At 38.7% G+C, this 10755-nt stretch overlaps 1 protein-coding gene across 2 annotated transcripts in view; it reads left to right on the forward strand.

Moving 5' to 3' along the window:
- The first annotated feature begins 3953 nt into the window (after window positions 1-3953).
- LOC114046242 (transmembrane protein 255B-like) overlaps window positions 3954-10755 on the forward strand; it is a 134328-nt gene continuing 127526 nt past the window's right edge. The window contains exon 1 of one of the 2 annotated variants that reach the window (XM_027866501.1): window positions 3954-4102. In XM_027866501.1, the coding sequence (XP_027722302.1) occupies window positions 4072-4102 (31 nt within the window). In that variant the 5' untranslated portion in view covers window positions 3954-4071. Of the gene's footprint in view, window positions 4103-4437; window positions 4749-10755 lie in introns of those variants that run through there. The other variant, XM_027866500.1, reaches the window with a different exon arrangement.

Genomic DNA, 10755 nt, shown 5'->3' on the forward strand with positions numbered 1-10755 from the left:
TCCATTCTGTGTAGTGGAAAGTACTACATTCTCATCTCTACCTCCTGGAATCCCTGGTTTCCTTCCAGACAAAGTTAACATATCATCTTCTAAATGAAGCCTTCCTTGACCCCCTCCCAGTCATTCGTATTGTCCCTTTCAAGACTACCCAAATATTTATTTCATAATATTTCATCATATTGGTAATTTGTGCTGTGAATAAAACCAGAGACAAGAGGAAGTTGAATTGAATGAGAGTAAGTCTCACAAAGTTCTCTTTGCAGTTGTTTGAGTTGGTTTTATGGTATATCCAAAGGCAACAAGAAATATAATTTTACAGGACACCAGGTCATCTTGTATTGCAGCGATGGGCATTTGCACAAAGGCCACCATGAAGAAGATTGTGGTTTTTGTGCCATTTTGTGCTATTACAGAGAATGAGGAGAAGAATTCTTGAATAAGTTGCGACCCTTTAAATAAAATCAACATATACTTCGATAAACAGGGTGAAAAGGTTAACATAGGGAAGGATGGTGAAAGATATGTTGGAAAATATGAATCAAGGGTAAGAAACAAGAAAGGACTGTTAGCCTATACAGAATTCCCACACCAATATATCCTGAATTCCTCTCCCCCCCATTTTTTTAATGAACATTTTTTTTCTCTCTATCCCTACTAACCATTAAAAAAGAAGAAAAAAGGAAAAGGAAACCTTTTAACAAATTATACACCAGCAAGCAAAACAAATTACTGTATTGGATTGTACTGTAATACTGTATCGTATAATTTCAAGAAAAGAAATTGGGAGGCATTAGACATGGTGAGCACTAAGTAGCATTGAAAAAAAATATAACAGCTTGTATTTTGACAGAAAATAACTGGGCACAGAATTGAAATTATTTCCAAATCAGGTATCTATGTACAGTCAGACTACTGACTTTAGTTAAACTAATGATTAAAATCAGTATCAAATGAGAAGAAAAATTGAAATGAAAATTGAGCTATGACATACAGTTGAATCAGCTCCAACCTAACTTATTTAAGTGGGATATTGAAGGTGAAACTTGGAATTGGATAAAAGAACAGACATCAACATAGTTAACCTTCTATAATATCCTAAGGAAGTTTAGCCAATGTTTATCAGTTGCCACAATAAAGACTCCACTCAACTAGCAAATATTTGCACTCCCTGCCAAGTGGAGAAATATGGTAGCTAAGAGAAATAATAGGATACAAACTTGTTTATAAGATCTGAAAAGGGATGATAGTGGAAGATTATGATAAATATTACCTCATAAAACAGTGAGATGCAGTGAAGGGAAAAATAAGTTTACGGAAAGCTGAGTGAAAGATACATCTAAGCCAAACCAGATTGAAGTCATGTGAAGATTAACCTAGAAAGAAGATGTTTTTGAGTTCATGTTGCCATTGGGGTGGAAGTTCAGCTGTCATCTCCTCATTATGTTCACTCATTTGACCTTCAGAATGCAGAAGCAAAAATGTCTCATTCCTTAATGGTTTCAAATGAAAATTGTCATTAAAAATAGGCACAACTCAAGAGGAGAGACTAGAGAAGGACTAATCTGGGTTTATAGAGAACTTCTGGCACAATTATGCACATAATTTTTTTGTATCAGGTTCATCACTCTTGATAAGAAATAAATGCCACTTCCTTACAATTTTGGAAATTGCCAGTTAAGGTGCAGATGTTTAAAAAGATTACTTTTTTAAAGAATTTGTTCCTTTTCTGTTAGTTTCATAAATTGATTTCAGTAATAAATATGTATGGGATATATAAAAATTACTATCATTTCCATATCCATTTGCATAATAATTGGTTATAGTGTAAGAGACAGTGTCCATCATGAATCAAGTTACTGCTTTGAAGACCTGGGTTCAAATCCTGTCTTGAATACTAGCTATGTTTCCTTAAGAAGTAAAGTCACTTAGCTTCTGAATTTGTTTCCTCCTGTATAAAAGAAAGATAAAGAGAGCACCAACCCTCCAGTTTATTGTGGGGATTAAATAAGATAATACATAATATGATTTGCAACCCTTCAGCACTTCATAATCACAAGCCGTCTCAACCAGTTTGTGCTGATCAAAGGCATAGTTAGAAGTAACTGATAGGGGCAGCTAGGTGGTGGAGTGGATACAGCACCAGAGAAGGGCTATACTGGAGAATACATAAGTTTGGGGACAATTAGGAATTGATTCTCAATATATCTGAAAGATGGGAATATAAGAAACATCTGGAAAAAATCTTGGACCATATTTTATATATCCATCTATATCTATACACACATATATGTATAGACAAACACAAATGTATGTATGTATGTATATACAATACACACATATGTATAAACACACACAGTGTATATATATGTATATACACACATATATGCATACATATATATATCCATATACATATGCATAGACATACATATAGGTAGATATGTAGATATACACCGTTGTACTAAGTGGAGATCAAAGCTTTGTAGATAGATGATGTTGTTTGAAGCCTGGTTGAGAAAGGCATGATTGGTAACTGAAACATGGGAGGGGGAGAATTTCTTTCAGCATGAAAACTTTCTGATTCTTCTTTTTCATATGACCAGGACAAAGAAGGACTTAAGTTAGTTTAGATCAGGGGTTCTTAACACTTTTTGTCATAGATCCCTTCTCAGAATGATGTTTTTAAATGCATAAAATAAATTAAGAGGATTCCCAAGGAAACTAATTATATTGAAAAGCAGTTATCAAAATATTTTAAGAAATATATCTCACAGTCTTTAACAACCCTTGGTCTAGATAGTAAAAGAAGGCTCCCTAACACCTCGGCTATTATATAGGATGAAAAAATTAAAAGAACCACTTGAATTCTTTATCAGTTTCCTTCTACCCCTTAACTAGATATAGTTCTTCCTTGCTCAAAGAATGTCCTGCTCTCTAAGAAGAGATGCTTTCTCCCAACAATTAGAGAGAATTTCCCTTAAAAGACTGACGAAAACTCAGCGTTTCATTGGATGTTTCAGCTGCCTGATGTATTTTTGCTGGAGGGAAATGAAATTCCTAGAATACTGTTTAACATGCTACTCTAGTTAATATTTTTATTAATCATTTACATTTCTAGCATGTTATTTACAAAATTATTTCCTCAAAACTTTCCTGTAGGGTAGGTACTCACTCAATCAAAAAGCATTTAAGCACTTACTACGTGCCAGGCATTGTGCAAATACAAAAGCCAGATGGTCCCTGATCTCAAAAACTTTACATCCTATTCTCATTTTCAAAAGATGGATATTGATGCAGTGAAGACAAATGAGTTGCTTAGAATCACACATCTAAGTAAGTGTACAAACTGGAAATGAAATTCAAGTTTTCTAACTCCAAGAGGAATACCCTTTCTCATACTGCCTAGACAAAATGGGAGTTCTCACCTCTATTTATATTTTTAAAAATTATTCATAAATTGCTTTAAAGTTTGCAAAGCGCATAATTTCATTTATTCCTCACAACCACCTTTTAAGATCGGTACCCATGATGTTCAACTTTTCATGACACCTTGTGGGGTTTTCTTGGCAGAGGTACTGGAGTCGTTTGCCATTTCCTTTTCATTTTACAGATGAGGAAACTGAGGCAAATAGGGTAAGTGGCTGAGGCCAGTTTTGAACTCATGAAGAGGAGTCTTCCTGACTCCAGGCCCAGCACTCTTATCCACTGCCACCTAGATGCCTTGAGGTGGCATTGTTATCCCCACTTTGTAGCTGAAGAAGTTGAGGCTCTGGGAGAATAAGTTATTTGCCCACAGTTATAGAGATAGTGTATGTCACAGGCAAGAATAATAGCTAGTAGGCCATGCTACCTTTCATAGTCTTTTACTGTGGCTGCCATACACTTCCCATTTCCTCTTTTCTTTTCCCATCTCCCTTCCTTTTCCTTTTCCCCCAGCAAATCACCCAGTGATTTTACTCTGGGAGATGCTGGCTTTCACACGGCCCTCCATGAACGACCATGGCCTGGTTCTCTGGGAGGGCCAGAGGGTCTCAGTGTGGCTGGCACTGAGTGCTTGACAAGCGGTGGCAAGTTATGGGAGCGCTGGTCTGGCTCATTCCGCGTGGTGAGTGTAATCCTGGGAATTAAGTTCAGAGTCACCACAGCCATCAGAGAAAACTTACTCCCTTCTTTTCTTAGGCTCTCCCTGGATCCCAAACAGATTCGGAGGGGAGCAGAACAGGGCTCCCTTTCGGGGGTGGGGGTGGGGAGAGCTGAATGAATGGGAGGGGAAGTGGGTGTGAAGTAGAGGATGGTTAGGAAGTGGTAAAATCCCCTCGCTGGGACCACACTACAGACTCACGTTTCCTTCCTTCCCTTGCCTTCCCTCCTCCCTAGGGTTTTCTGCAGCAGCAGCTGCGAGAGGTGGGGAGGGGGGGGAGGGGAAGGGAAGGGAAGCGAGCCGGGGGACTGAGCAGAGGATAAATGCAGCAGCAGAAAGCAGCGGAGGCGAAACGGCGGCGCCCTGGGGGCGAGCGGTGAGAGCCCTCCCTCCCAGCCTCGGGAGGGAGTTAGTCCCGGGCAGCCACAGGTCCCGGCAGCCCAGCTCTGGAGAGTCGCTCCAGGGCAAGCTGATCACTCGGCTCCGGAGCCAGAGCACCCTGAACCACACGCTGGGGCTCCGGGCGCCCCTGGAGCCCAGGAGGGCAGGTGGAGGATGCAGTCTCCTCCTCCTCCGGTGCCTGGTCCTTTGGCTCTGCTGGACGCTGCAGGTAAACCCAGCATCGGTGTTCTGCCTCCTCCCCGCCCCGCTCCCGGGATGTCCAGGGGCCACCGCTCTTAGAGCATCTTTTGACTCTTCACTTTAATTGGGAATCAGTGGCACTCTGGGCTCCTACGGGATGGGATGAAGGTACCGGGGTAGGGGTAGGCGCAAGGGCCAAGGGGATGCTTTACTAACCAAATCCTTTATCTTTTGCGAAGAGTGCTTAAGCTTAGGGAAGCCCTTTACAGTAGGGAGCTCACAAGAAATGTTCGGAGTTAACTCTTGGGATGCATTTCTTCGAGGCTCATAGGTTCCTGCCTGTGCTTTCCTAGTTCTTTTTCTGGTTTTATGACTGGAACTTCAAAAACAAGACTCCTCTGCTTCTATCCTCATAGACTGCTTCAGCGGTTTTGACATTTTTTGATCTGCGAACCCTTTTACCCTCTTAAAATTATTGAGCCCCCCCACCCTCGCCCCAGCTTTTATGTGGGTTATAATCTGTCGATACTTTCTGTATTAGCAATTTAAACAGTATTATTATGAAAACAGTTTTGACTTCGAAGACCTCCTGAAAGAATTTCGGGGGCCCTCTTGTTCCTTGGGAAACACTTTGAGAACCACTGGCCTACTTCTTACTTACTTTCCCAAAGTGAAACTCTGTAAGGTGGGGTATTTTTTCAATATCTCAAAACCCTGTTAGTATCCCTAGACTGTTAATCCAGGGTTTACTTGGGGAAAGTAAGTTACCAGGTAACTGTTTCCTGTTGGTTCCAGAGACCAGGGAGCTTCCTTTTTCCTTTACAAATCCGTTGTAGAATGCATCACCTCCTCTCCTAACCACATTATCCAGACCACACACTTTCCCCTCATGGGTTGCATTTCTCTCTTCATTTGTGCAAATGATCATCAGGTATGCTGGGGCCTAGGGCATAACCTAAAAGCAGGAAGCTTTTTGTGTCTTAAGGAGTTTAGCCAGGAGGGTTTTAAACCTGTCTGGGATGTTTGGGAAATGCACAAATAATACTTGGGTGTGTTTTCCTCGAGGCAAGAGAGAATGAAACAGCACATTAAGCAGCAAAAAATCATTGCTTGGTAAATGCTGGAACAGAGGAAATGATTTCTTGCCCAGCCCTGTTAAAATTTGCCATTTTAAACAGCATATTCAAGTTCTTAATCAAAGGAGAGCCAGGTGGGAAAGTACATTGCAAATACATTTTCTTTGGTGTAGAAAGTCTGGATTATGGTTTAGAATTTTAAAAGTCAAGGAAGCTAATTTTTCAAGAAGTATCAATCCTTTGTTCCCAGCTTTTTAAGCAAAATATTAAAATGTTAAATGTTTGCATGTATAGTCATTTATATACTTATTGTCATAGTAACATTAGCTATATTAATGCATCGGGACAAAATGGTTGTTGTTGGTTAACAAGAGAAAACAACTTTTAATATAGTTTTTCTAAAATGAAGCCAATTACTAGTCCTCATTTAACTTCTCTAAACTTCAATTTTCTTGGCATTAAAATGGGGATAGCTGTCTGACAGGGCTGTGGGAGAACCAGAGGAGATACTGTGGGTAAAAGGGCTTTGTAAGCTGTAAAGTGCCATGCAGTAATTAGCTACTATTATTAGCCAGGATACCAAGACTTTTTAAATCGTGCTAGCAACCTAAAGTTTTTAACATGGAAAAATTCATATGAGAAAAAAAAATCCAGAGCATATTTTGCTAGACATGAGCTGTTATTTTGCCTGGGTGAGACCATGGTTATCCAGGAAGTAAATGACTAAATTAACTTTCCTCTTATTCCTGGAGAAGCTTAGGTTCTGATAGTTCTGAAACTTTCACCCCATGACAGTTCAGAATGCCCTTATGAAATCACCTTCCCATGCTCCAGATCATCCTTCTATTAAGTTAAGAAAGTGAGTCTTTAAAAAAGGGAGAGTGATGGGAACAATTTGTCTTTCTTTCAATTATTTTAGAAATGATCAGTGTTTCAAGAGAGTTATGGCCTGTCCAGGGTTGGGACTAGATAGGAAAGAAAGCTGATGGCTAAAATAGAAAGGAGCAAATATACTGGTAAGCAAGGTAAGGCACATTCAGGTGCAGAGAGTTAGGAAGAAAGGTGATGATCTTGTATTAATGGTCAATGTCAGAACTCCCCCCCCCCCCAATATTCAGTTTGAAAAACATTGGCTAAGTATGAGTCCTGCCTTTGTTTTATGGTAGTTCAATCTAATCCTTTGTGGCAACAAGCATGAAAGGTGGAATTGAATAGAATTTTAATTTTACTGTCTTGGTGGTATTATCTTAAGAATGTAATAATATATATTGTATATAATGTAATCATATATCCAAGAATATAATAATATGCCTGTGACACAGGTCTCCAAAGTTGTACAGTATCAGACTTATATTATCTAGTTAATTCTAGGCTGTTTTCCCCAATTCTCAATCACTTTCCTATCACCAAATGAAAATTCATGTCTTATAATTATTGAGCTTTCCTGCTTTCTATTCCTGAGCTGATATAGGATTATAGATTTTAAACTGAAAGGAGTCATAAAGATGATCCAGCATAACCCTTATATTTGGCAGAAGAGGAAACTAAAGTCCATGCAGAGAAATGACTTGCCAAGATCACATAGGTGACCTTAGTAGAACCAGAATTTGAACCCAGATCCTGTTGATTACATTCATATTCAGCATTCTTTCTACTTACCACACTGTGCTGTCTCCCTCTCTCAAGTGTTTTCATTTTTATAGACAAATTATTTCCTCTGTTTAAAAAATGAAGTAATGTGTGTGTGTGTGTGAGTGTGTGTGTGTGTGTGTGTTCATCTCTGTTGTTCCTGGAGTCAAAATATTACAATTTGTATTATTTAGGATCAGATTCTTAAAATTATTCTTCCTTCACCTGTTCTCTATGAATTATACAGCCCTTACATTAACCTTAGAATCTTGATCAGAGCAGCTGGCAAAAATGGTACATCCTGGATTTCTTTATATAGGAATGTTAAAGAAAACAGTCATGCTAAGGAAGAAATAGTAATGGCAAAACAATAGTCAGATCAATATATAAGAACCTTAAAAATTTTCCAAAAACAGTGGAGAGGAGTCCTTATCATTATAATCAGTGACTACCAAGTCTGTAAATTATTTACTATTTTGCAGAGGTGGAACAGACTCTGAAATTATAGTGGTATTACATAATATGACTTACTTAGGTCAACCATTCATCAAGGAAATTTTCTTTAAAGTCCAACCACAGTATTAATTGTGTATTTTAAGAAATAGGAATGCTCATGGGGTTCCATTACCATAACTTCACTACATTGGGAGGAGGCTAGATTGATATAAGTGACTTTCCTATGGTTTGAAACCAGGTATTTGTGACTAGTTAATTGGATTCAGCACACTGGCTATGCCATAATTTCATCAGAATGAAAAAGAAAATGGAAAGAAATTGCCAAAATAATGTCTGTCTTTCAGACATTTAGTTTCATTCAAGTTGGAAGCCTATCTTAATTTCGTATTGTCAACATAGCACATTTTATAATCAAATGACTGTAAAGGGAACTGATGAAAAAATAGGCAAGGAAGAATTGCAATAAAAGACAGGAAAAGGGTAAAGAGCCTGATTGGCATTGTTATGATATACTTAAAAGGGTAAAGAACAGAGGTGATGAGGAAGACCATCTACTATGTACCATCTGCTAAGGACTACTTGCTTGTTGGGGAGTAGTGGTAGACCGGGTGACTTTAAAGTGTTATTAAATGGGAGAATACATGTAATAGGCTTGGCAAATCTTAAATTGCTAGATAAATGCTAGCTATTATTATTAGTAATGATGATAATAAATAATTAAAATAAGGGGAGTGGAAGTGTAGGTAGTACACAACTGGGCATTTTTATATGCTGACATCTTAAATCTATCATAACTAATTTGTGAACCATACAAGAAAGTCAATCTTATTATTTTACAATGACATCTCTTGTTTGATTCCTCTCCCTTTTCCCCCCTGCCAGTAGTTTTACTTGGTTTAATTAGCTAAGTTATTTACCTTGCTTGCTCAGAATGAATTCTGGCTTTCTAAAAATCATATATTCACTCAAAGGAGAAAGCAATCAATCGGTAAGCACAGGCCAAGTATTGTGCCTGAGGATAAAAAGATAAAAATGAAACAGTCCCTGCTTTCAAGGAGTTTATATTCTACAAAGAGAGAAAACTTGTACATATGTAAGTATATACAAAGTAAAGAAAATGTCTTTTTCTTTTTCTTTTCTTTTCTTTTCTTTTTTTTAATTGATGGGTGAATCACCAGCAGCCAGGAGGGTGAAGAAAGGCCTCCTGCAGCAGGGGGTACTTGAGCTGAGCTTTGAAGAAAACTGGGGATTCAAGGGGGTGGAAGTGAGAAGGGCGGGTATTCCAGGCATGTCATACCTTGTTTTCAAACAAAGGGATAAAGAAGATGGAGTGTAAAGGTCAGTTTGAGTGGGACCGGAAAGTGTAAGGGAAGGAGTGATGCAAACCTAGAAAGTAGGCTGCAGCCAGCTTGTGAAGGACTTTAGAGGCTAAATAAATTTGATCTTAGTGGTAATAGGAAGTCACTGGAATTTATTAAGGAGAAGATTGGCAAGGTTGGAGCTGTGCTTTAGGAATATCACTATAGCAGCTGTGTGGAAGATGGTATGGAAAGAGGACAAGCTTGAGACAGTGAGACCAATTTCTAGGCTATTGGTTAGGTGATGGAAATGAACTAAGGTGGTGACCATGTGAGTTAGAGAAGGGAATGGAGGGGAAAAATATTGTGGAGGTAGAGCTGATAAGACTTGTTATGTGGAATATGGGAGAAAGAGTTTGTGCATGGTGGGACTAGAAGGAAGGTGGTACCTTCAAGAGAAATAGGCAAATTAGAAAGAGAGCTAGGGTTGGGAGTAACAGGTAACATTCTAAACATTAAGTTAGAAAGTAGCAATCAGAAGAAAATGGTCTTTAAGTTGCTTTAGGGAAAGCTACTAGGTTTGCAATAAGTTGAAACAAATGAATAATTTGTTAGTTTGTGGAATTTACTTTCAGGGGTCTTCCTAATTTTGATCCCAAAGTCCAAGCACTAGTAATTCTGGACATATAAATAATGTTTTCCACACATACCCACACCCACACACACACCTCTACCATTAGTGTGGTGCAGACTGAATCTGAGGTTTGGAGTTTGCATAATGTCCTGTGTGGCTATCTTCTGAAAAAGAAACAAGTATTTATTAAGGACCTACAGAGACAGTGCTAAGAACTTTGCAAATATTATCTCATTTGATTCTCACAACAATTTTGGGAGGTAGGTGCTATTATTATCCCCATTTTACAGTTCAGGAAACTAAGGCAGACAGAAGTTAAGTGATCTACCCAGGGTCATACAGCTAGAATGTATGACTCCAGGCCTGACTATGGTTGATACTTAATAAATGATTATTGAATAACAGAATGGTGTAAATATTCCAGTAGGACCTGAATCCTGGGGATCACATGAAAGGAATGTGATGCAACTGAATGGTAGCAAGAAAGGAATAATGCAGTTTAGAACCCTCCATATAAAGGTCCAGTAAAGAAACACACATGCAGTTGTTGCCCCATCCAACCTTTTAAAGGACATGTGGTCCCAGGAGGAACATAGCACAAAAAGATAAGAGTTGACTTATATGGTGTTTGTGTTCAGTAATTTTTAGTCATGTCTCACTCTTCATGACCCAATTTGGGATTTTCTTGGCAAAGATATTGGAGTGTTTTGCCATTTCTTTCTCCAGCTCATTTTGCTGATGAGGAAACTGAGGCAAACACGGTTAAGTGACTTGCCCAAAGTCACAAAGCTAGTTAAGTGTCTGATGCCAGATTTGAACTCAGGAAGATGAACCTTCTTGACTCCAGGCCCAGCACCCTATCTGCTTCGCCACCTAGCTGTCCTTATATGGTACCATGGGCCAAATTCCATTATGACAATCACTCTTTCATTGTTCAGGAAT

This window comes from Vombatus ursinus, unplaced genomic scaffold (genome assembly GCF_900497805.2).
Source record: "Vombatus ursinus unplaced genomic scaffold, bare-nosed wombat genome assembly UNPS02014781.1, whole genome shotgun sequence".
NCBI classification, from domain to species: Eukaryota; Metazoa; Chordata; class Mammalia; order Diprotodontia; family Vombatidae; genus Vombatus; species Vombatus ursinus.